Source organism: Somniosus microcephalus, chromosome 28 (assembly GCF_052327205.1).
Source record: "Somniosus microcephalus isolate GS21.2 chromosome 28, FLI_Smic_1.0, whole genome shotgun sequence".
Taxonomy (NCBI): Eukaryota; Metazoa; Chordata; class Chondrichthyes; order Squaliformes; family Somniosidae; genus Somniosus; species Somniosus microcephalus.
The window spans coordinates 17,970,459-17,997,067 of NC_141014.1; the positions used below are offsets into that span (position 1 = coordinate 17,970,459).

Below are 26,609 nucleotides of genomic sequence, written 5' to 3' on the forward strand. Positions count from 1 at the left end.
AGCAGGTCCAACAAAAAAGCTGAATTCCAGCGGTGATTGGCCACCCACCCACCACCTTAAACATTCACTCCCTCCGCCACCGGCGTACCGTGGCTGCAGTGTGTACCATCTACAAGATGCACTGCAGCAACTCGCCAAGGCTTCTTCGGCAGCACCTCCCAAACCCGCGACCTCTACCACCTAGAAGGACAAGGGCAGCAGGCACATGGGAACACCACCACCTCCAAGTTCCCCTCCAAGTCACACACCATCCCGACTTGGAAATATATCGGCCGATCCTTCATCGTCGCTGGGTCAAAATCCTGGAACTCCCTCCCTAACAGCACTGTGGGAGCACCTTCACCACACGGACTGCAGCGGTTCAAGAAGGAGGCTCACCCACCACCTTCTCGAGGGCAATTAGGGATGGGCAATAAATGCTGGCCTTGCCAGTGACGCCCACATCCCAGGAACGAAAAAAAACATTCTTCTCCAACCAAGAACACTATGGCCCAGATCTCGCTGGAGCGGGCCATCCCGCGGCGTGCCTCCATTAGTTAGACTTTCTCCCTCACCCTTCAGCTTGAAAAATGTCTGCGCCGCAAATTGCTGGAAGTGCGAGCTGATAACGGCGCGGCGACGAGAACGAGGAATCTGAGACCTCGGTGAATGGTCGCACCAACAGTCTATCTCCTCAACCAATGAGATTTAAGGATTGAGAAAGAAGCAGAGGAACGACGGAGAAGGAAATCGGGTGAATTAGAGTCAAATTAGATACAGAAAGAGAAATACAGAGAGGGAAAGAAAGATTGGATTAAGAGAGAGAGAGAAAAACAGAAAGGAAAAGTAAGACTTTTTTTAATGTAATTTTAAATTTTAAAAATCTCTAACAATAATTTACTACCTGCAGGAGTGAGACTCCACAGTTTCAATTGTTCCCTCTCTGGGCCAGAGAGGTTGAGTGGCATAAATCTCGCCCTTAAAAGAGTCCTTATGTTGTTAAGTACCAGCACAAACTTTCTGCGGAGAATTTAATTTGCTTTAACAGCATCAATGCAGCAATTTATTGCTTCTCACGGCGAGGTTGTCGGCGCGCTCCAGTTTTTGCGAGGCTAACGGCCGATCGGCGCAAATCCTCCAGCAACTTGTGGCGATTCGCAACTCTCGGGGTAGCTCTTCCTTGCCACGTATTGCTGGAGGATTTACACACTCGTAACGGCGAGCCCCATTAAACTCACCTTTGTATTCTCAGCAAATTCATGATCTTTGCAGCCAGGGAACATCATCCAAAAATCTTGTTAAACTAAAATCCAGGAACTGCCATTCAACCTCCTGAATGAGAATTACAAGTGTCTGGGCTCCACTTAGTGAGAAAGATCTCAATTATGCAGAGAGCGTCTTCCTTTGATGAATCTGGCTCGTGCTGTGTTAATTACACAGCAGTGATCGATCCAGAACGCACACACACATCTCACAGCAGAGTCCCGTTCTCTCCCTCCCCACCACGACTGCACTCTATCTCGCCCTCGTATCTGGCCCGCGCGCGGGAGCCACACGATGTGACAGCTGGGACGGAGCCGCGGTGAGTGAAGGGCCCATCGCCGAGGACTGAGGTAGGTTTCGGCTGACTTTCATTTGCAAAAAATAACGCAAAATATGGATGGCGGGTGTTTTTCACCTCACAGGGTGAGCCAAGAGCCAAACTAGGGTCGTATTCCCTGGAATTTAGGAGGTTAAGGGATGACCTTATCGAAGTTTTCAGGATATTAAGGGGAACTGATAGGGTAGATATAGAGAAACTATTTCCGCTGGTTGGGGAGTCTAGGACTAGGGGGCAGAGTCTAAAAATTAGAGCCAGACCTTTCAGGAGTGAAATTAGGAAACACTTCTACACACAAAGGGTGATAGAAGTTTGGAACTCTCTTCCGCAAATGGCATTTGATTCTAGATCAATTGTTAATTTTAAATCTGAGATCGCTAAGATTTTTGTTAACCAAAGGTATTAAGGGATTTGGGGCAAAGGCGAGTACATGGAGTTAGTCCGCAGATCAGCCATGAGCTCACTGAATGGCGGAACAGGCTAGATGGCCTACTCCTGTTCCTAAGACAGTGAACGTTCGTGGGCTGTTCCACCATGAGTGCATCATATCCAAGCCTGTTGTTGCTGACTTCACCCGAACCACCTACACAGGCAGGGCCGTTGGAGGGTTGATAGGGAGTGGGATCCCTGGACCATTCTCCCCTCTGTTGCCCTGATTCAGATAAATGCTGAAGCCTGGGATTAATCCCAAGGCCTGCCTGGTCGGCATGGCTCACCACCACACAGCGCGGCACCCCTGACCGTCAAAGCCAACAGGCAGCCCTGTCCAGACACTTCGCTCCAAGCATTAGTCAAACGGTTTAACATTCAACGCAGGGTTTTATTCTTAAGATCGCCTGTTTAATTTTTAACCCCTTTTGAGAAAGCGAGTTGATTCTGTACCCGAGGTGTTTCTGCTGTCAGTTACATCAGTGAGTTAAAAAAAAATACACCAGGTTTCAGCTGATGTCACTGGGCTTGACGCTGGGGAATTGACAGCTTTATATAAGGAATCTTCAGCAATATGGGACACAGATAATGCAGAGAAGCAGTGTCAGTGGTTTTTCTGTGAGTGAGGTCTTTGTCCCTTCTCCCTCAATAAGAGCTCCTGGCAAAAGACAAGTCTTCATTGCCAGAGAACTGGGAAATTGCCTTTTTCACGAGGTGGTGCTGATTCCTGCTCGTACGCTTGAGTGATCTGTGGAGTTCAGAGACCAGAAAGGAAAGAGAGAGAGAGGGAGTGAGAAAGAGGTTGGAGAGAAAGAACTAGTAGTAGCAAGAGAGACGAGGAAGGGGAAAGGGACAAGTAAAGAGAGACAAAACGAGAGAGAGGAGGAAGCGACCAAGACAAAGAAGTCTGGAGAAAAGGAGGGACAGAGAGTGAAAGATGGATAAATAGAAATCGAGAAACAAGGGGAAGAAACAGAACGAAGAAAAGGGGCAAGAGGGAGAGAGACAGATAAGGAAAGCGAAGGGCAGAGAAAAGAACGTGAGGAGAAACGGAGAGAGCAAGAAAAAGAGAATGCTTTTAATAGCCGTAGATGCGCACTCGAAATGGCCTGAGGTCATCAAAATGTCCTCCACCACCACGGAGAAAACTATTGCAGTCCTGCGGACCATTTTTGCCAGGAATGGCTTGCCAGAACAGATTTGCTCCGATAACGGACCACAGTTTGTGTCCGAAGAGTTCCGGAGGTTTATGAAGAAGAATGGGGTAAGGCATTACACATCCGCCCCGTATCATCCAGCCACAAATGGATTGGCTGAAAGGTTCGTACAAACCTTTAAGAAGGCAATAAAGGCTATGTACAATGACAACATTCCGCTGCAGCATAAGGTGGACAATTTCCTGTTCGCCTACCGGAATGCGACACATGCAGTCACCAACCAGGCCCCGGCCATGATGTTCTTTAACCGAAGGTTAAGATCTCGCCTGGATTTGCTCAGACCAAACGTACGAAGAGATGTTGAGAGTAAGCAATTCCAGCACATCCATGAGAAGCCAACAAGGAGCTTCAATGTAGGGCAACCAGTCTTGGCCCGCGACTACCGAACAGAAAAATGGCAGCCAGGAACGATATGCACACGGCAGGGCCCACTAATGTACACAGTGGACGTTGGGGAGAACATCGTGAGACGCCATGCTGACCAGATCCTAGAGTCACAGGAACAAGTCAACCCCATGTCTCGCCCATACGTACCTGGTGAGGAACCCGACGTACAGGTCGCATCTACCCCAGAAACAGTAGCATCGGAAGCTGATGACCCAATCGACGACAGGGTGCCAGAATCGTCTCCGCACCAAGAGCGAGACACTCGGGAAAGGCGCTATCCAGAAAGTATCAGGAAGCCTCCCCAAAGACTGAATATATAAATGGACTATTTTCAGCTAACGTTGTATGTTAAAAGTGTTAATTGTAATTAGTTTGATATTTAATTGTTAAATGAGTGTTATGGTACTGTTAATCTAAAAGGGGAGGAATTGTAATGTATATACCTTTAAGGGGGGAACTACTTTTTACAGCTCATGTATACTGCAGTACCGGCAGTAACCACACCTGTATATAGCACTGAGTAGTAATCTGTACAGTTCAGTTCCAGAGTGAGCCACATTGAGTAAACACCTGTTGTACCTCTCTCCTGCAGTCTTGTGTCTTACTACTGACGGACACAATATCGACCGGCGATTTTTTTTCCTGAATTTTTATTGCCAATTTGTTATTTTCAGATTTATATTTCAAAGTTGGTTCTAAGCTCCTATTTCATTCGATCTCTCGTGTTGCAGGATCCCACCGGATTTCATTCCATTTGGCAGCCAATTGTTCCATACAATCTGCCCTCTTCCTGATTGGACTCGTGTTCCACCGCCTTAGGACGAGAGGCCAGACCGAGGCCCTGTCTGCCTGTTTGGGGGGTCCCCAGGCTCTATTTGAAGAAGAGCAGGTCCAACAAAAAAGCTGAATTCCAGCGGTGATTGGCCACCCACCCACCACCTTAAACATTCACTCCCTCCGCCACCGGCGTACCGTGGCTGCAGTGTGTACCATCTACAAGATGCACTGCAGCAACTCGCCAAGGCTTCTTCGGCAGCACCTCCCAAACCCGCGACCTCTACCACCTAGAAGGACAAGGGCAGCAGGCACATGGGAACACCACCACCTCCAAGTTCCCCTCCAAGTCACACACCATCCCGACTTGGAAATATATCGGCCGATCCTTCATCGTCGCTGGGTCAAAATCCTGGAACTCCCTCCCTAACAGCACTGTGGGAGCACCTTCACCACACGGACTGCAGCGGTTCAAGAAGGAGGCTCACCCACCACCTTCTCGAGGGCAATTAGGGATGGGCAATAAATGCTGGCCTTGCCAGTGACGCCCACATCCCAGGAACGAAAAAAAACATTCTTCTCCAACCAAGAACACTATGGCCCAGATCTCGCTGGAGCGGGCCATCCCGCGGCGTGCCTCCATTAGTTAGACTTTCTCCCTCACCCTTCAGCTTGAAAAATGTCTGCGCCGCAAATTGCTGGAAGTGCGAGCTGATAACGGCGCGGCGACGAGAACGAGGAATCTGAGACCTCGGTGAATGGTCGCACCAACAGTCTATCTCCTCAACCAATGAGATTTAAGGATTGAGAAAGAAGCAGAGGAACGACGGAGAAGGAAATCGGGTGAATTAGAGTCAAATTAGATACAGAAAGAGAAATACAGAGAGGGAAAGAAAGATTGGATTAAGAGAGAGAGAGAAAAACAGAAAGGAAAAGTAAGACTTTTTTTAATGTAATTTTAAATTTTAAAAATCTCTAACAATAATTTACTACCTGCAGGAGTGAGACTCCACAGTTTCAATTGTTCCCTCTCTGGGCCAGAGAGGTTGAGTGGCATAAATCTCGCCCTTAAAAGAGTCCTTATGTTGTTAAGTACCAGCACAAACTTTCTGCGGAGAATTTAATTTGCTTTAACAGCATCAATGCAGCAATTTATTGCTTCTCACGGCGAGGTTGTCGGCGCGCTCCAGTTTTTGCGAGGCTAACGGCCGATCGGCGCAAATCCTCCAGCAACTTGTGGCGATTCGCAACTCTCGGGGTAGCTCTTCCTTGCCACGTATTGCTGGAGGATTTACACACTCGTAACGGCGAGCCCCATTAAACTCACCTTTGTATTCTCAGCAAATTCATGATCTTTGCAGCCAGGGAACATCATCCAAAAATCTTGTTAAACTAAAATCCAGGAACTGCCATTCAACCTCCTGAATGAGAATTACAAGTGTCTGGGCTCCACTTAGTGAGAAAGATCTCAATTATGCAGAGAGCGTCTTCCTTTGATGAATCTGGCTCGTGCTGTGTTAATTACACAGCAGTGATCGATCCAGAACGCACACACACATCTCACAGCAGAGTCCCGTTCTCTCCCTCCCCACCACGACTGCACTCTATCTCGCCCTCGTATCTAGCCCTCGCGCGGGAGCCACACGATGTGACAGCAGGGACGGAGCCGCGGTGAGTGAAGGGCCCATCGCCGAGGACTGAGGTAGGTTTCGGCTGACTTTCATTTGCAAAAAATGGGCAACGCAAAATATGGATGGCGGGTGTTTTTCACCTCACAGGGTGAGCCAAGAGCCAAACTAGGGTCGTATTCCCTGGAATTTAGAAGGTTAAGGGGTGATCTGATCGAAGTTTTCAGGATATTAAGGGGAACTGATAGGGTAGATAGAGAGAAACTATCTCCGCTGGTTGGGGAGTCTAGGACTAGGGGGCAGAGTCTAAAAATTAGAGCCAGACCTTTCAGGAGTGAAATTAGGAAACACTTCTACACACAAAGCGTGGTAGAAGTTTGGAACTCTCTTCTGCAAACGGCAATTGATTCTAGATCAATTGTTAATTTTAAATCTGAGATCGCTAAGATTTTTGTTAACCAAAGGTATTAAGGGATTTGGGGCAAAGGCGAGTACATGGAGTTAGTCCGCAGATCAGCCATGAGCTCACTGAATGGCGGAACAGGCTAGATGGCCTACTCCTGTTCCTATGTTCCTAAGACAGTGAACGTTCGTGGGCTGTTCCACCATGAGTGCATCATATCCAAGCCTGTTGTTGCTGACTTCACCCGAACCACCTACACAGGCAGGGCCGTTGGAGGGTTGATAGGGAGTGGGATCCCTGGACCATTCTCCCCTTTGTTGCCCTGATTCAGATAAATGCTGAAGCCTGGGATTAATCCCAAGGCCTGCCTGGTCGGCATGGCTCACCACCACACAGCGCGGCACCCCTGACTGTCAAAGCCAACAGGCAGCCCTGTCCAGACACTTCGCTCCAAGCATTAGTCAAACGGTTTAACATTCAACGCAGGGTTTTATTCTTAAGATCGCCTGTTTAATTTTTAACCCCTTTTGAGAAAGCGAGTTGATTCTGTACCCGAGGTGTTTCTGCTGTCAGTTACATCAGTGAGTTAAAAAAAAATACACCAGGTTTCAGCTGATGTCACTGGGCTTGACGCTGGGGAATTGACAGCTTTATATAAGGAATCTTCAGCAATATGGGACACAGATAATGCAGAGAAGCAGTGTCAGTGGTTTTTCTGTGAGTGAGGTCTCTCTGTCCCTTCTCCCTCAATAAGAGCTCCTGGCAAAAGACAAGTCTTCATTGCCAGAGAGCTGGGAAATTGCCTTTTTCACGAGGTGGTGCTGATTCCTGCTCGTACGCTTGAGTGATCTGTAGAGTTCAGAGACCAGAAAGGAAAGAGAGAGAGAGGGAGTGAGAAAGAGGTTGGAGAGAAAGAACTAGTAGTAGCAAGAGAGACGAGGAAGGGGAAAGGGACAAGTAAAGAGAGACAAAACGAGAGAGAGGAGGAAGCGACCAAGACAAAGAAGTCTGGAGAAAAGGAGGGACAGAGAGTGAAAGATGGATAAATAGAAATCGAGAAATGAGGGAAAGAAACAGAACGAAGAAAAGGGGTAAGAGGGAGAGAGACAGATAAGGAAAGCGAAGGGCAGAGAAAAGAACGTGAGGAGAAACGGAGAGAGCAAGAAAAAGAGAGAGAGAGGGAGAAGGAGAGAAATAGAGAGAGAGAGGGGGAGAGGGAGAGAAATAGAGAGAGAGAGTATATACCCAACAAATGTCAAATCGATTGACACCTACAGAATGTTGGAAAACTGTACCTTTTTGCTATGTAAGCTTTGGCAATATGGTTCTCTGTAAACTTTCATGCCAATAAAGCATTTGAACTGAACTGAACTGAACTGAGAGAGGGAGAGAAGGAGAGAAATAGAGAGAGAGGGGGAGAAATAGAGAGAGAGAGGGAGAGAAATAGAGAGAGGGAGAGGGAGAGAAATAGAGAGAGAGGGGGAGAGAAATAGAGAGAGAGGGAGAGAAATAGAGAGAGAGAGGGAGAGAAATAGAGAGAGGGAGAGGGAGAGAAATAGAGAGAGAGAGGGAGAGAAATAGAGAGAGAGGGAGAGAAATAGAGAGAGAGAGAGAGAGAGGGAGAGAAATAGAGAGCGAGAGGGAGAGGGAGAGAAATAGAGAGAGAGAGGGAGAGAAATAGAGAGCAAGAGGGAGAGGGAGAGAAATAGAGAGAGAGAGGGAGAGAACTAGAGAGAGAGAGAGGGAGAGGGAGAGAACTAGAGAGAGAGAGAGGGAAAGGGAGAGAACTAGAGAGAGAGAGGGAGAGAACTAGAGAGGGAGAGGGAGAGAAATAGAGAGAGAGAGGGAGAGGGAGAGAAATAGAGAGAGAGAGAGGGAGAGGGAGAGAACTAGAGAGAGAGAGGGAGAGAACTAGAGGGAGAGGGAGAGAAATAGAGAGAGAGAGGGAGAGGGAGAGAAATAGAGAGAGGGAGAGGGCGAGAACTAGAGAGAGAGAGGGAGAGAACTAGAGAGAGAGAGGGAGAGAGGGAGAGAAATAGAGAGAGAGAGGGAGAGAAATAGAGAGAGAGAGAGGGAGAGGGAGAGAACTAGAGAGAGAGAGGGAGAGAAATAGAGAGAGAGAGGGGGAGAGGGAGAGAAATAGAGAGAGAGGGAGAGAACTAGAGAGAGAGAGGGAGAGGGAGAGAACTAGAGAGAGAGAGGGGGAGAGGGAGAGAAATAGAGAGAGAGAGGGAGAGAACTAGAGAGAGAGGGGGAGAGGGAGAGAAATAGAGAGAGAGAGGGAGAGGGAGAGAACTAGAGAGAGTGAGGGAGAGGGAGAGAACTAGAGAGAGAGAGAGAGAACTAGAGAGAGAGGGGGAGAGAAATAGAGAGAGAGAGGGGGAGAGAAATAGAGAGAGAGAGGGAGGGAGAGGGAGAGAAATAGAGAGAGAGAGAGAGGGAGAGGGAGAGAACTAGAGAGAGAGAGAGGGAGAGGGAGAGAGAGAGAGAGGGAGAGAGGGAGAGAGGGAGAGAGAGGGAGAGAAGGAGAGAACTAGAGAGAGAGGGAGAGAGGGAGAGAAGGAGAGAAAGAGGGAGAGAGAGAGAGAAGGAGAGAACTAGAGAGAGAGAGAGGGAGAGGGAGAGAACTAGAGAGAGAGAGGGAGAGAGGGAGAGAGAGGGAGAGAGAGAGAGGGGGAGAGAGAGAGAGAGAGAGGGAGAGAACTAGAGAGAGAGAGGGAGAGAGAGAGAGAGAGAGAGAGAGAACTAGAGAGAGAGGGAGAGAGGGATGGATCGAGAGAAGATCTTACTGTCCTGGGCTGAGAATGGCAGCGATTCCCCAGTGCTGGAGCAGAATTCCACATCGCTGGGTAAGTCTCACCGAGCACTCGGGGACATTTACATTTTTATTTTTGAATTAGCTGGGGTTTTTTTTTCCAAGTTTGTGGAAGTTGAGCGCTGCTGGGCTGGGAACGGTTTTTTAGAGCGGGTTTGTTGTAATCCGTTCTGTGGCTCTGCCCACTCCCCATTCATTTCTTGTATTGATTGGCACCGTGAGACTGTGAGCTGCTATGTTAAAAATACATTTGAGTGACGTTTGCAGATAAGATGCTCCTCGGGTCTTGAGTGTCCTGATAATTAATATACTCAGATATCTGACAGCTACCTGCCGATTTACTGGAGCTGTTTAATTGACACTGGGATTGGATCTTGCTGGGTCTCGATACCCTCCGACTCTCTGCACCACAGCTGGTTGAGGTGAACAGTCCACTCTCAGGAGAAAGATGAGCCACAGACAAAGAAAGAAAGACTTGCATTTCTATAGCGCCTTTCACGACTTCAGGACGTCCCAAAGCCCTTTACAGCCAATGAAGTACTTTTGAAGTGTGGTCACTGTTGGGAAACGCAGCAGCCAATTTGCGCACAGCAAGCTCCCACAAACAGCAATGTGATAATGACCAGATCAGCTGTTTTTAGTGATGTTGGTTGAGGGATAAATATTGGCCCAGGACACCGGGGATAACTACCCTGCTCTTCTTCGATATAGTGGCCATGGGATCTTTTATGTCCACCTGAGAGGGCAGGCGGGGCCTCGGTTTGACATTTCATCCAAAAGACGGCACCTCGGACAGTGCAGCACTCCCTCAGCACTGCACTGGGAGCGTCAGCCTAGATTTTTGTGCTGAAGTCTCTGGAGTGGGACTTGAACCCACAACCTTCTGACTCAGAGGCGAGAGAGAGTGCCGCCCATTGAGACACGGTATAAAAGGGGCTACTTTGTTCTCTCTTCTCCTGAATGCACTGACACTCACTGGAGTGCAATTTCACAACCGCGCACTGTGCCAGCCGTGGCTCAGTGTAACCGCGCACTGTGCCAGCCGTGGCTCAGTGGACCCGCGCACTGTGCCAGCCGTGACTCAGTGTAACCGCGCACTGTGCCAGCCGTGGCTCAGTGTAACCGCGCACTGTGCCAGCCGTGGCTCAGTGGACCCGCGCACTGTGCCAGCCGTGACTCAGTGGACCCGCGCACTGTGCCAGCCGTGGCTCAGTGGACCCGCGCACTGTGCCAGCCCTGGCTCAGTGTAACCGCGCACTGTGCCAGCCGTGGCTCAGTGGACCCGCGCACTGTGCCAGCCGTGGCTCAGAGGACCCGCGCACTGTGTCAGCCGTGGCTCAGTGGACCCGCGCACTGTGCCAGCCGTGGCTCAGTGGACCCGCGCACTGTGTCAGCCCTGGCTCAGTGTAACCGCGCACTGTGCCAGCCGTGGCTCAGAGGACCCGCGCACTGTGTCAGCCCTGGCTCAGTGTAACCGCGCACTGTGCCAGCCGTGGCTCAGTGGACCCGCGCACTGTGCCAGCCGTGGCTCAGTGGACCCGCGCACTGTGTCAGCCCTGGCTCAGTGGACCCGCGCACTGTGCCAGCCGTGGCTCAGTGGACCCGCGCACTGTGTCAGCCGTGGCTCAGTGGACCCGCGCACTGTGCCAGCCGTGGCTCAGTGGACCCGCGCACTGTGCCAGCCGTGGCTCAGTGGACCCGCGCACTGTGCCAGCCGTGGCTCAGTAGACCCGCGCACTGTGCCAGCCGTGGCTCAGTGGACCCGCGCACTGTGCCAGCCGTGGCTCAGTGGACCCGCGCACTGTGCCAGCCGTGGCTCAGTGGACCCGCGCACTGTGCCAGCCGTGGCTCAGTGGACCCACGCACTGTGCCAGCCGTGGCTCAGTGTAACCGCGCACTGTGCCAGCCGTGGCTCAGTGGACCCGCGCACTGTGCCAGCCGTGGCTCAGTGGACCCGCGCACTGTGCCAGCCGTGACTCAGTGGACCCGCGCACTGTGCCAGCCGTGGCTCAGTGGACCCGCGCACTGTGCCAGCCGTGGCTCAGTGGACCCGCGCACTGTGCCAGCCGTGGCTCAGTGGACCCGCGCACTGTGCCAGCCGTGGCTCAGTGGACCCGCGCACTGTGCCAGCCGTGGCTCAGTGGACCCACGCACTGTGCCAGCCGTGGCTCAGTGTAACCGCGCACTGTGCCAGCCGTGGCTCAGTGTAACCGCGCACTGTGTCAGCCGTGGCTCAGTGTAACCGCGCACTGTGCCAGCCGTGGCTCAGTGTAACCGCGCACTGTGTCAGCCGTGGCTCAGTGTAACCGCGCACTGTGCCAGCCGTGGCTCAGTGGACCCGCGCACTGTGCCAGCCGTGGCTCAGTGTAACCGCGCACTGTGTCAGCCCTGGCTCAGTGGACCCGCGCACTGTGCCAGCCGTGGCTCAGTGGACCCGCGCACTGTGCCAGCCCTGGCTCAGTGGACCCGCGCACTGTGCCAGCCGTGGCTCAGTGGACCCGCGCACTGTGCCAGCCGTGACTCAGTGGACAGCAGGCTCAGCACCGGGTCAGAAGGTTGTGGGTTCAAACCCTCTTCCATTCCTTTGTACGCTTTCATTTATTAGTTTTAAACATATTGGGGATGAGGGGTGGGGGAAAGGCCGTTTCACTGAACGGGGCAGCTGGAGAAAACAACAACAACTTGTATTTATATAGCACCTTTAATGTAGTAAAACGCCCCAAGGCGCCTCACAGGAGCGTTACCAAACAAAATCTGACACCGAGCCAGATAAGGAGCTATCAGGGCAGATGACCAAAAGCTTGGTCAAAGGGGCTGTGTCATTTATCTTGCGTCCCCTCACTACCACACTTTCTCCGCCTTTCCCTTTTCTCCTCCCCTTTTCTTCCCCTTTCTCCCACTTTTCTCTCGCTCCCCCCCGCCCCTTTTCTCCCCCCTCCCGCCCCCTTTTCTCCCCCCTCCCGCCCCCTTTTCTCCCCCTACCCCTTTTCTCCCCCTCCCCTTTTCTCCCCCTTTCTCCCCCTTTTCTCCCCCCTCCCTCCCCCTTTTCTCCCCCTCCCCTGTTTTTCTCCCCCCTCCTCTCCTCAAGGTGCTGATCCCTGCTTGCTTACAATTCCCACCGCACTGGCTCCCCGTGGGGGAGCTTAGACAATGAATGTCAGCAGGCTGTTCAACCATTGGGGGCTTCACAGCTGAACCCAATCTGGTCCTCACCCGGCATCCACACACGGCGTTTCCCAGCAGGACAGGGGTCACCGGAGAGACCACCAGGACGGGGAGGGGGGTCTTTTTAAATTGCCCGAGCCCGGGGCTGTTGAGGCAGGTTGAGCGCTGCCCTGCCTGAGAGCAGCTTACTCCGCACAGACCAGGGGTTGGGTTACCCGCATTCCTGGAGACCTTGGCCATTTATTATTTTAGGGCAGCTGGGTCTCTGGCCAAGATCGCGAGTTCCAACTGATCAAGAGCGTCTCCCCTCGAGCCTGCTCCGCCATTCAATGAGATCATGACTGATCATCCAAACTCAGTACCCTGTCCCTGCTTTCTCCCCATATCCCAACCCAGACACACGTGCGTTCCAGCAGGGTATTGACCAGGAGTGGGGACCTTGGCTGATTTTCTCCCTCCCTGAGCCAGTGGTACTGAGGGCAATGTTACTTTCCCTGCTGCCACCCAAGCTGAGAACAGCGAACTCCGCACAGACCAGGGAGCCAACTAGGATCATCTATTTCTAAGATCAGCCAGAACCAGCGAAGCCATCGAGAGAGCCTCTGACTGTTTGTTAACAGGCGTAAGCCCTCCTCCTCTCTGCATTGACTTCTGACGGTGGGACACCTCTTAAGACTATATTGTGTTTTGAGATCAAGGACACACCATGGACATCATGGATGTGTTGGCTGTGGCTCAGTGGGTAGCACTCTCGCCTCTGAGACAGAAGGTTGTGGTTTCATAGAACCATAGAGTAGTACAGCACAGAAGGAGGCCATTCAGCCCATCGAGTCTGCGCCGGCTCTTTCGAAGAGCGATCCAGTCAGTCCCACTCCCCGCTCTTTCCCCATATCCCTGCAATTTTTTCTCCTTCAAGTATTTATCCAATTCCCTTTTGAAGGCTACTATTGAATCTGTTTCCACCGCCCTATCAGGCAGTGCGTTCCAAATCCTTACCACTCGCTGCGTAAAAAGGTTCTTCCTCACGTCGCCTCTGGTTCTCGACCCTTCAGCCACTGGAAACAGTTTCTCTTTATTTACTCGATCTAAACCCTCCATGATTTTGAACACCTCGATCAAATCTCCTCTTAGCCTTCTCTGCTCCAAGGAGAACAACCCCAGCTTCTCCAGTCTATCCACACAACTGTAATCCCTCATCCCCCGAACCATTCTAGTAAATCTCTTCTGCACCCTCTCCAGAGACTTGAACACAAAAATCTAGGCTGACACTCCCAGTGCAGTACTGAGGGAGTGCTGCACTGTCGGATGAGACGTTAAACCGAGGCCCCGTCTGCCCTCTCAGGTGGACGTAAAAGATTCCACGGCCCTATTTCGAAGAAGAGCACAGGAGTTCTCCCCAGGGTCCTGGCTAATATTTATCCCTCAAACATCATCATAAAATAAACAGATTATCTGGTCATTTATCACATTGCTGTTTGTGGGATCTTGCTGTGTACAAATTGGCTGCTGCGTTTCCTACATTACAACAGTGACTACACTTCAACAACAACAACTTGCATTTATATAGTGCCTTTAACAAGAACATAAGAAATAAGAGCAGGAGTAGGCCATACGGCCCCTCGAGCCTGCTCTGCCATTCAATAAGATCAAGGATTTTCCATTTTGGATACTGCTGGGGGAGATGGTTTCTCAGGGGAATGCAGCAAGAGCCAAGTCCGTGGCACTACGAGTGGCTCAGCTTCACAGGAGGGGAAGAAAAAGAGTGGGAGAGCAATAGTGATAGGGGATTCTATCGTAAGGGGAACAGATAGATGCTTCTGTGGCCGCAGATGTGACTCCAGGATGGTATGTTGCCTCCCTGGTGCCAGGGTCAAGGATGTCACTGAACGGCTGCAGAGCATTCTGAAGGGGGAGGGCGAACAGTCAGAGGTCATGGTTCACATTGGTACCAACGACATGGGTAGAAAGAGGGATGAGGTCCTGCAACAAGAATTTAGGGAGCTAGGTAGCAGATTAAAAAGCAGGACCTCAAAGGTTGTAATCTCTGTATTACTCCCGGTGCCACGTGCAAGTGAGTATAGGAATAGGAGGATAGAGCAGATGAATGCGTAGCTAAAGAGTTGGTGCAGGAGGGAGGGCTTTAGTTTCCTGGATCACTGGGTCTGCTTCTGGGGAAGGTGAGACCTGTACAAGTCGGACGGGTTGCACCTGAACCAGAACGGGACCAACATCCTTGCGGGGAGCTTTGCTAGTACTGTTGGTGGGGGGGGGGGGGGTTTAAACTAACTTGGCAGGGGGATAGGATACAGAGTGGAGCTATAGTAGGGAGTGATGCACAGCCAAATATAGAGGAAAAAACAAGTCAGCCTGGAAGGCAGAGCAAATATGTAACGGCATAAGGGAGTATAGCAAGGCTGGATGGCATTTATTTTAATGCAAGGAGTCTTGCGAGTAAGGCAATCAAATTGAAGGTGTTGAGGAACACATGGGAGTATGATATTGTTGCGATCACAGAGACATGGCTGAGGGAGGGGCAGGACTGGTAGCTCAATATTCCGGGGTTTAGAATCTTCAGGCGAGACAGAGGGGGGTGTAAAAGAGGAGGGGGTGTCGCAATATTAATCAAGGAATCAATTACTGCTGTAAGGAGGGATGATATCTTAGCAGGTTCCTCTAATGAGGCAATATGGGTAGAACTTAAAAACAAAAAGGGGGAAGCACTTTGCTGGGAGTGTACTATAGGCCCCCAAACAGTCAGGGGGAGATAGAGGAACAGATATGTAGGCAAATCTCAGAGAAGTGTAGAAATAATAGGGTAATAATAGTAGGGGATTTTACTTCCCCAATATTAACTGGATAGCCAGAGTGTGAAAGGCTTAGAGGGTGCAGAATTCTTAAAGTGCATCCAGGAGAGCTTTTTGAGCCAGCATGTAGAAAGTCCTACAAGAGAGGGGGCGGTACTGGACCTAATTCTAGGGAATATAGCCGGGCAAGTGGTAGAAGTGTCAGTGGGAGAGCATTTTGGTGACAGTGACCATAATTCGGTGAGATTTAAGGTAGTCATGGAAAAGGACAAAGATGGACTGGAAATAAAGGTTCTAAATTGGGGGAAGGCCAATTTTAATATGATAAGGCAGGATCTGGCCAAAGTGGACTGGGATCAGCTACTTGTAGGAAAATCCACATCAGAGCAGTGGGAGTCATTCAGAAAGGAAATAGAGAGAGTACAACGCCAACATGTTCCCGTAAAGGTCATGGGTGGGACCAACAAGCCCAGGGAACCCTGGGATGTCAAGGGATATACAAGAATGGATTAGGAAAAAAAGGGAGGCTTTTGGCAGATACAAAGGACTAAAAACAGTGGAAGCCCTAGAGGAGTATAGAAAGTGCGGGGGGGTACTTAAAAAATAAATTAGGAGCGAAGAGGGGGCACGAAAAAACACTGGCAGGCAAAATAAAGGAAAATCCCAAGGTGTTTTATAAGTATATTAAGGGCAAGAGGATAACCAGGGAAAGAGTAGGGCCCATTAGGGACCAAAGTGGCAATCTGTGTGTAGAGCTGGAAGATGTAGAGGTTTTAAATGAATATTTTGCATCTGTGTTCACTATGGAGAAGGGTGATATAGGCATAGAAATCGGGCAGGGAGATTGTGATATACTTGAACAAATTAATATTGAGAGGGAGGAGGTACTAGCGGTTTTAGCGGGCTTAAAAGTGGATAAATCCCCAGGCCCTGATGGGATGTATCCCAGGCTGCTGTGTGAGGCAAGGGAGGAGATTGCAGGGGCTCTGACACAAATTTTCAGAACCTCTCTGGCCACAGGGGAGGTGCCAGAGGACTGGAGAACAGCTAACATAGTACCATTGTTCAAGAAGGGTAGTAGGGATAAACCAGGAAATTACAGGCCAGTGAGCCTAACATCAGTAGTAGGGAAATTATTGGAAAAAATTCTGAGGGACAGAATTAGTCTCCACTTGGAGAGGCAGGGATTAATCGGGGATAGTCAGCATGGCTTTGTCAGGGGGAGATCATGTCTGACCAATTTGATTGAATTTTTCGAGGGGTGACTAGGTGTGTGGATGAGGGTAGTGCAGTTGATGTAGTCTACATGGACTTCAGTAAGGCTTTTGACAAAGTCCCACATGGGAGACTGGTCAAGAAGGTAAGAGCCCATGGGATCCAGGGCAATTTGGCACACTGGATCCAAAATTGGCTTAGTGGCAGGAGGCAGAGGGTGATGGTCGAAGGTTGTTTTTGTGACTGGAAGCCTGTGTCCAGTGGTGTACCGCAGGGATCGGTGCTGGTTCCTTTGCTGTTTGTAGTGTACATTAATGATTTAGATATGAATGTAGGAGGTATGATCAGTAAGTTTGCAGATGACACGAAAATTGGTGGAGTGGTAAATAGTGAGGAGGGAAGCCTCAGGCTACAGGACAATATAGACGGGCTGGTCAGATGGGCAGAACAGTGGCAAATGGAATTTAACTCTGAAAAGTGTGAGGTGATGCATTTTGGGAGGACAAACAAGGCAAGGGAATACACAATGAATTGTAAGATCGAGGAAGGACAGAGGATCAGAGGGACCTTGGTGTGCATGTACATAGATCCCTGAAGGCAGCAGGACAGGCAGATAAGGTGGTTAAAAGGGCATATGGGATACTTGCCTTCATTAGCCGAGGTATAGAATGTAAGAGCAGGGAGGTTATTATGGAGCTGTACAAAACGCTAGTTAGGCCACAGCTGGAATACTGTGTGCAGTTCTGGTCGCCACACTATAGGAAGGATGTGATTGCATTGGAGAGGGTGCAGAGGAGATTCACCAGGATGTTACCTGGACTGGAGCGCTTCAGCTATGAAGAGAGACTGGACAGGCTTGTGGTGTATGTAACCGTTCCACCTTTAAGAGAACTATTTTAAGAGTTGCACTACTTTATCTTGGCTGCTGTATACTGTAATACCGGTGGTGACCACACCGGTATATAAGTGCTGTGTAATGATTTATTGGGCAGTTCCGCCCTGACCTTCGACTAGTAAAGACCTGTTAAAATTTACTCTTGTGGTCTGTGTAGTAATTCTCACTATAACACACAGACTTAACAGTGGCGACGAGGACGATCTTACCCTGCGGCAGAGATACATCCAAGGCAGTTGACGGGCGTTGAGAGGAGGCATCCGCCCTCATCATCCTGCTGAGAAAAGACGCAGGTCTGAAGAGCAAAGGAAGAATCCTGACACGAAGTCTTCCATCAGCAACAGGCAGTGATCACCCCTTCTATCACGGTGGTGGGTAAGCCGATCAGCGACGAGTAGCAAGTCGGCCACGTTGGCTGTGAAGTAGGGGAGGGAAAAACGGAGGATATAAGGGCGGAGAACTCGACCACGGCCAGGGAAAAGAGCCGGACAGAAGTCGGGGCCAGAGGCGCTGAGACTGGGGCAGCGTAAGGCACGGGAGCCGCGGTGAATGCAAACGCAGCCGGTGTAAAAGACCGGGCTGCAAGCGGGCTGGGAGACGCAACAGCGTCGAGAGAGAGCTCGACCGCGACCGGTGAAAAAGGCCGGGCAGCTACCGAGGCCGCGAGGCGCAGCGACCGGGTCAGTGTAAGGCGCGGGAGAATTTTTTTTTTTAAAAACCGCGGAGAACTCAGCCGCAGCCGGGGGAAAGGACCGGACTGCAAGAGGGGCTGGGAGGCACGATTTGAAAACCGCTGTGGGAGGGCGAACGCAGCAATACGGCAATCGCCATTACAGCCAGCGGGGGAGAAAGGCAAACTCGTAGGCGGGGGAAGAAGACAAGCGTGGGAAACCGCCATTTTGAAAAAAAAAATAAAAGAAAAATTTCTTTTTGTTTCTCAAGAAGATTGCGAGGATGCCTAAGCGTGGTAACATCAACGATTTTGATCCCGATGTTGAAGATTGGGCCACGTATGTAGAACGCATAGAGATATATTGTAAGGCAAATAAAATATCAGATGAAGATAAAGCACTAACCTTACTAAACTCAATGGGTGCGAAGACATACGGGCTATTGAAGCATCTTCTATCACCAGCTAAACCGGCGGATCAGACTTTCGCTAAAATTGTTGCTGTCCTGAAAAATCATTTGAACCCCACACCGCTGATGTTAGCGGAACGATTTAAATTTTATGCGAGAACGCAACTGAAAGAGGAAAGCAACGCGGAGTATTTAATTGAACTGCGTAAGCTAGCGAAATACTGTCAGTTTGGGGAAAGTCTGACAGAGGCACTAAGAGACAAATTCGTGTGTGGATTGTCGAAAGAAGGAACACAAAAGCGGCTGCTTGAAGAGAATGATCTTACACTTGATAAGGCTGTCACTATTGCAGCATCGCACGAAGCCGCAGCGAGAAGCACTGCGGAAATGCAGCTGAAGGCAGCGGTACTCAGCGTAGATCAAATGGCTTTGGGTACAACGAAATGTTATCATTGTGGGAAGACAACACACGATCAGAACCAATGCTGGTTTAAAAACCAGGAATGTAGAAAATGTGGCAAGCTTGGTCACATAGCTAAAGTATGCCGGTCAGGAAAGAAGACCAGCAACAAAAAGTCACCGCAGAAAAAGTGCAGAAAGGTACATAAGGTGGCTGAGAAGAGTTCGGATGAACAGAATTCGGATTCAGACTCCAACAACAAGGAACTGGGTAGTCTGAGAATTCACAATGTGAGTAAGGAAGCTGACCTACAAACTATCTGGGTCACACTGCAGATAGCAGGAGTCCAAGTGAAGATGGAATTGGACACCGGATCGGCGTTGACGGTCATGAATAAGCAAGATTACAAAAGGTTATTCACACATATTCCCCTACGGGATATGGAGATAGTATTGCAGACATACACGGGGCAAAGAGTATACCCCATCGGAAAGATAAAAGTCAAAGTGATACACAAGGGCAAAGAACACCAAGGAATGGACTTATATGTACTACCTGAGGGAGGTCCACCACTTCTGGGATGGGAGTGGATCAGGAAAATAAATATGGACTGACACTCCCTAAAAGCAATGATGGTAGATTCCGGAAAAAAAATGTCAAACCTGAACGATTGTCCAGAATATTGGATGAGGCTAAAGAGGTGTTCCAACAGGGACTGGGAACACTAAGAGGAATTAAGGCAAAAATCAAGATTGCAGAACATGCAAACCCAAAATTTTTCAAAGCCAGACCGGTACCTTATGCGATACGACCTGCTGTGGAAGCTGAGCTGGAAGGGCTAGAACGTTCCGGAGTACTGTCTAAGGTGGACTGGAGTGAGTGGGCCACGCCCATTGTTCCCGTCATGAAGCGTTCATCGAGTAACAAGCCAGGGGAACCGGGGAAGGTCCGCATCTGTGGAGACTTCAAGATCACAGTTAATCCGGTGCTTCACACGGTGCAATATCTGCTTCCGCGGATTGAGGATATCTTTGCTTCATTGTCTGGCGGGAAACACTTCACCAAGATAGACCTGGCGCAAGCATACTTACAGATGGAAGTCGAGGAAGAGTCGCGCCAGTATCTCACAATCAACACGCACAGAGGCTTGTATCGATATAATAGACTGGTTTTTGGAGTGGCTTCGGCTCCAGCAATTTGGCAGAGGGCCATGGAGCAGGTATTACAGGGAATTCCAAACACTCAATGTTACTTGGACGATATCCTGATTACAGGAGATGACGATGAGGAACACCTTGCAAATTTGAAACTGGTGCTCACCAGATTGAAGGAATATGGACTTCGAGTTAATCGCCAGAAATGTGAGTTCTTTCAGAAACGGATCTCGTACTGTGGTCATGTCATTGACCAGGAGGGGCTGCACAAGTCACCTGACAAGATCGAAGCTGTTGTGAAGGCTCCCGCTCCGGAAAATGTATCCCAGTTGAGGTCGTTCCTAGGGTTGATTAACTATTACCATAAGTTTCTGCCAAATCTATCCACGGTGCTGCACCCGCTGAATGCTCTTTTGCAGAAAGAAGTACCATGGAAGTGGAGCGAGGACTGTAAGAAGGCCTTTCGCAAAAGCAAGGCATTGATCACCTCAGAGGAAGTGTTGGCTCATTTCAACCCAACGCTACCTATTCGTTTAGCTTGTGATGCTTCTCCTTATGGTATTGGAGCAGTACTCTCACACAAGTTGCCAAATGGCTTGGAAAGGCCAGTCGCATTTGCATCCAGATCATTGACCTCCGCTGAGCGCAACTATGCTCAGATAGATAGGGAGGCTCTCAGCCTGGTGTGGGGAGTAAAGAAGTTTAATCATTACCTGCAGGGCCAGAAGTTTACACTGCTGACAGACCACCAGCCGTTGGTATCCATATTCAACCCTAAAAAGGGCGTTTCCATTATGACAGCGCAAAGGCTACAGAGGTGGTCCCTTTTCCTAGGGGCACACCAATATGACATAGAATACAAAGGATCAAAACAGCATGGGAATGCTGACGGTTTATCGCGCCTACCGTTGCCAGCGGTAGAAGAGGCGCCTACAGTGGACCCAGTGGAGATGTTCCACTCAACCATAGTGGAATGTCTACCAGTAACAAATTCTACCATCGAAAAGGAAACGAGAAATGACCCGACTCTCTCATGAGTCTACGATTTAACGGTGAAGGGATGGCCAGCACATGGCGAACCAATGTTCCCAGCATTCTCGCAAAGAAGAGAGCAGCTGTCAGTGTGCCGAGGAACTTTGATGTGTGGATCCAGAATGGTGATTCCACCCAAACTCCAGCATAAAGTGCTAAAGAAGCTTCACGAGGGGCATCTGGGTGGAGTGAAAATGAAGAACCTAGCCAGAGCGTTTGTGTGGTGGCCAGGTATCGATGGAGACATCGAAGAAATGACCAAGAGCTGTCTAGGATGCCAGAAGGTCCAAAACGCCCCACCACAAGCCCCTCTACATCCATGGGAGTGGCCCTCATCTCCATGGCAAAGGGTACATATCGACTTTGCTGGTCCATTTATGGACTCAATGTTCTTAATCGCGGTGGATGCACACTCCAAGTGGCCGGAGGTAATAAAGATGTCCTCCACCACCACGGAAAAAACCATCACAGTATTAAGGACCATATTTGCCAGGAATGGGCTGCCGGAACAGATCTGTTCTGATAATGGACCGCAATTTGTGTCCGAAGAATTCAGGAAGTTCTTAAAAAACAATGGGGTTAAGCACTACACGTCCGCCCCATACCATCCCGCCACCAATGGATTAGCTGAAAGGTTTGTCCAGACCTTCAAGAAGGCCATAAAGGCCATGGGTAATGAAGACATAAATCTACAACATAAGGTAGATAACTTCTTGTTGGCGTACAGGAATGCAACACGTGGTTACAAACCAAACTCCCGCCATGATGTTTTTCAATAGAAGACTAAGATGCCGGCTGGATTTGATCAAGCCAAACATCAGAAGGGACGTAGAGAACCGGCAATTTCAAGGCATGAATGAAAGGCCAACTAGAACCTTCCAGATAGGTCAACAAGTTTTGGCCCGGGACTACCGTACCGAGAAATGGCAGCCTGGAACTATTTGCACACGACTAGGACCGCTGATGTATACCGTGGACATTGGTGAAAGCATAATAAGGCGCCATGTTGACCAGATCATAGAGTCATCCGAAAAGGGACAACCTACTCCACAACTCTATACGCCTAATGATGAAGCAGAGATACCCATAGTATCTACCTCTGATCCGGTGATACTGGAATCAGATGAACCCGACACTGGCATTCAAGCCAAATCGACCTTGCCAAAAGAACCTACTACACCACCGAAAACTACTACACCACGAGGCGTTATCCGGACCGAGTCAGGAAGCCTCCAGAGAGACTGAATCTGTGAACTGTTTTTACATGAAGTTGTGTATATATGTTATTATGTTATGTTAATGGGGAATATATACTGTTGAGCTAAAAAGGGAGGATTGTGGTGTATGTAACCGTTCCACCTTTAAGAGAACTATTTTAAGAGTTGCACTACTTTATCTTGGCTGCTGTATACTGTAATACCGGTGGTGACCACACCGGTATATAAGTGCTGTGTAATGATTTATTGGGCAGTTCCGTCCTGACCTTCGACTAGTAAAGACCTGTTAAAATTTACTCTTGTGGTCTGTGTAGTAATTCTCACTATAACACACAGACTTAACAAGGCTGGGGTTGTTTTATGAGGGGCATAGATAGGGTAGATAGAAAGGAACTTTTCCCTTAGTAGAGGGGTCAATAACCAGGGGGCATAGTTTCAAGGTAATGAGCAGGAGGTTTAGAGGGGATTTGAGGAAAAACTTTTTCACCCAGAGGGTGGTTGGAATCTGGAACTCACTGCCTGAAAGGGTGGTAGAGGCAGGAACCCTCACAACATTCAAGAAGCATTTAGATGAGCACTTGAAACGCCATAGCATACAAGGCTACGGACCAAGTGCTGGAAAATGGGATTAGAATAGACAGGGCTTGATGGCTGGCGTGGACACGATGGGCCAAAGGGCCTCTTTCTGTGCTGTATAACTCTATGACTGTATGGCTGATCATCGACCTCAACTCCACTTTCCCGCCCCATCTCCATATCCCTTGATTCCCCTAGAGTCCAAAAATCTATCGAGCTCAGCCTTGAATAGACTCAAAGACTCAGCATCCACAGCCTCTGGGGCAGAGAGTTCCAAAGATTCACAACCCTCTGAGTGAAGAAATTCCTCCTCATCTCAGTCTTAAATGACCGACCCCTTATCCTGAGACTATGCCCCCTAGTTCTAGACTCTCCAGCCAGGGGGAACAACCTCTCAGCATCTACCCTGTCAATCCCCCTCAGAATCTTGTATGTTTCAATGAGATCACCCCTCATTCTTCTAAACTCCAGAGAGTATCGGCCCATTCTACACAACCTCTCATCATAGGACAGCCTCTCATCCCAGGAATCAATCTAGTGAACCTTCGTTGCACCGCCTCCAAGGCAAGTATATCCTTCCTTAGATAAGGAGTCCAAAATTGTGCACTGTACTCCAGGTGTGCTCTCACCAAGGCCCTGTTACGTAGTAAAACACCCCAAGGCGCTGCACAGGAGTATTTTAAGACAGCATTTTTTTTAATGGACTGTAAATTGCTTTGGGACATCCTGGGTTGTGAAAGGCGCTATGGAAATGCAAGTCTTTTGTCTTTTTAAGGTGAAAGTAGTTTGCTGTTTGCTTGCGTTACTGTTACTGGTTGCCATTGATTGTTTTACAGATGTTCCACATCAGTTCTCTTACACCAGTATCATCCTGCCTTCCGTGTTTGGGATCATCTGTCTCTCTGGGATCATTGGGAACTGTATCGTCATCATTACGGTCAGCAAGAAGTCTAAGTTTCACTGGTGCAGCACAGTGCCAGACATCTACATTGCCAACCTGTCCATTGTGGACCTGCTCTTTCTACTGGGAATGCCCTTCCTCATCCATCAGCTGGTAGGCAATGGTGTGTGGCACTTTGGCGAGACTATGTGTACAATCATCACTGCCATGGATGCCAACAGCCAGTTCACCAGTACCTATATCCTTACCGCTATGTCCATTGACCGCTATCTAGCTACTGTCCACCCCATCTCATCTTCTCGCTTTAGGAAGTCCTCCATTGCAACGTTAATCATATGCCTGCTTTGGTTTCTCTCGTTCATCAGCATTACCCCAGTCTGGATGTACGCCGGGTTGATCCCTTTCCCCGGGGAGGCGGTTGGGTGCGGCATACGTTTGCCCAACCCTGAAACCGACATCTACTGGTACACCTTGTACCAGTTCCTCTTGGCCTTTGCTGTGCCCTTCATGGTGATCAGTGCGGCTTACGTCAGGATCCTACAACACATGACCTCCTCGGTCGCACCCACCGCCCAAAGAAGTGTCCGACTGAGGACAAGAAAGGTCACACGGACTGCCATTGCCATCTGCTTGGTGTTTTTTATTTGTTGGGCACCCTTCTACATATTGCAGCTCGCCCAACTCTCCATTGCCAAACCTACGCTGTCCTTTTATTACGCCTACAACATAGCGATAAGTCTTGGCTACGCCAACAGCTGCCTCAACCCATTCGTCTACATCACCCTGTGCGAGACTTTCCGAAGAAAGCTGGTTCTAATGGTGAAGCCCCCCCATCGCCAGAGACACGTCAGCAGCCTGCAAATCCCTGACAGCCATCTAGAAATGAGGCACGAGATCTCATCCCGTGAGGAGGACAGGTAGAAGGTGAAACTAGGGCCGTGAGCAGGGCCAAGCCTCAGGTTGGACAAGGTTTGAATGGCCTCATTCCCACATTACAACAGTGACTACACTTCAAAAATACTTCATTGGCTGTAAAGCGCTTTGGGACGTCCTGAGGTCATGAAAGGCGCTATAGAAATGCAAGCCTTTCTTTTTTATCTTTTCATTCAGAGACTTTTGTGAGCTTTGTATACTGTAAGCAGGCCCCGTAACCACTCCAGCACTTCAATATCTGGACCTATTTAGCAAACCTGTGTATTCAGGAGTCAATTGAATCAATCAAGGATTGATTACATTAAGTGGCTTCACAGGTTAAGCCCTCTGCATCATCATATAAAGGACTTAAGCCCCTCCTGTAGATAGAATCATAGAAAGTTACAGCACGGAAGGAGGCCATTTTGGCCCATCGTGTCCGCGCTGGCCAACAAAGAGCTCTCCAGCCTAATCCCACTTCCCAGCTCTTGGTCCGTAGCCCTGCAGGTTAGAACATCCCAAGTGCACATCCAAGTACATTTTAAATGTGGTTAGGGTTCCTGCCTCTACCACCCTTTCAGGCAGTGAGTTCCAGACCCCCACCACCCTCTGGGTGAAGAAATTTCCCCTCAAATCCCCTCTAAACCTTCCACCAATTATTTTAAATCTGTGCCCCCTGGTTTCTGACCCCTCTGCTAAGGGAAATAGGTCCTTTCTATCCACTCTATCTAGGCCCCTCATAATTTTATACACCTCAATAAGGTCTCCCCTCAGCCTCCTCTGTTCCAAGGAAAACAAGCTCAGCCTATCCAGTCTTTCCTCATAGCTAAGATTCTCTACTCCCAGCAACATCCTTGTAAATCTCCCCTGTACCTCCTCTAGTGCAATCACATCTTTCCTGTAATGTGGTGACCAGAACTGCACGCAGTACTCTAGCTGAGGCCTAACTAGTGTTTTATACAGTTGTTGAATATATTCAAGACAGAGATCGATAGATTTTTGGACACTAAGGGAATCAAGGGATATGGGGATAGGGCGGGAAAGTGGAGTTGAGGTCGATGATCAGCCATAATCTTATTGAATGGCGGAGCAGGCTCGAGGGGCCGAATGGCCGACTCCTGCTCCTAATTCTTATGTCCCTCAGGGAGGGTGGGTGAGGCAGCATGATTATGGTAACAGTCTAGGGTGGGCACTAACAAGGCTGATCTGTGTCTTAACTCCATTAACAAATTAGGGAGTGGGGGATCAGCCACGTTTACCGCTCCTAGTTGTTATCCGGTGACCCCCTGATGGGCGTTTGCAGCTCTGGGTGTTGGGTTCGAACAGGACTGGGCTCGACTGTGACGCCCCAGTGGTTGAATAACCTAGCTGCTGTCAAGGCCCACAAATAAACAAAACCCACTTGGATGAAAAAAAAGGAGGGATGGGAGGAGAAAACTGGCAAGAGAGAGAAAATGAATGTGACTCACATCAACTGAGAAGATGGGCAAGTGTCACCAGACCTCTGTCGCTGCCTCTCACAGCAGGTACCAGGAGATATAGCAACAGAGGAACAGGAGGAGGCAATTCAGCCCCTCGAGCCTGTTCTGCCATTTAATTAGATCACGGCTGATCTGTATCGTAACTCCATTTATCCGCCTTGGTTCCGTCACCCTTAATACCCTTACCCAACAAAAATCTATCAATCTCAGGTTTGATATTTTCAATTGAACCCCCCGCTCCCCCCCTCCCCCCGGCCTCTACAGTTTTTTGGGGGAGAGAGTTCCAGATTTCCGCTGCCCTTTGTGTGAAGAAGTGCTTCCTGACATCACCCCTGAACGGCCTGGCTCTAATTTTAAGGTTATGCCCCCTCGTGGGTGTGATTGACATTGACTCAAGGTCCAATCCCACCCCTTCTCGCTGTCCTAGCCATTGTTCTATTGCTTCCATAGTCAGTCTGGATGAGGTCAGAGGCCAGTTGTCTGGAAAATCATGGGAGCGAATCCCTATCCTGCACCTGTTGGCCGCCCCAACACCCTTTCTGTTA

The 26,609-nt window shown here is 49.5% G+C and overlaps 1 protein-coding gene across 1 annotated transcript; it reads left to right on the plus strand.

Moving 5' to 3' along the window:
- The first annotated feature begins 8,835 nt into the window (after positions 1-8,835).
- LOC147099019 (melanin-concentrating hormone receptor 1-like) lies at positions 8,836-25,607 on the plus strand. The gene is made up of 2 exons (XM_085969261.1): positions 8,836-9,266; positions 23,607-25,607. Exons 1-2 carry the CDS (start codon positions 9,185-9,187, stop codon positions 24,590-24,592), a joined length of 1,068 nt encoding a protein of 355 aa, XP_085825387.1. The 5' UTR covers positions 8,836-9,184; the 3' UTR covers positions 24,593-25,607.
- The last annotated feature ends 1,002 nt before the right edge of the window (positions 25,608-26,609 follow it).

Excerpts from the sequence above, each read along its gene's own strand:
- LOC147099019 (XM_085969261.1), top strand. The coding sequence starts at position 9,185 with ATGGATCGAGAGAAGATCTTACTGTCCTGGGCTGAGAATGGCAGCGAT. Across the intron at positions 9,267-23,606 it reads GCAGAATTCCACATCGCTGG|ATGTTCCACATCAGTTCTCT; the intron begins GTAAGTCTCACC and ends ATTGTTTTACAG.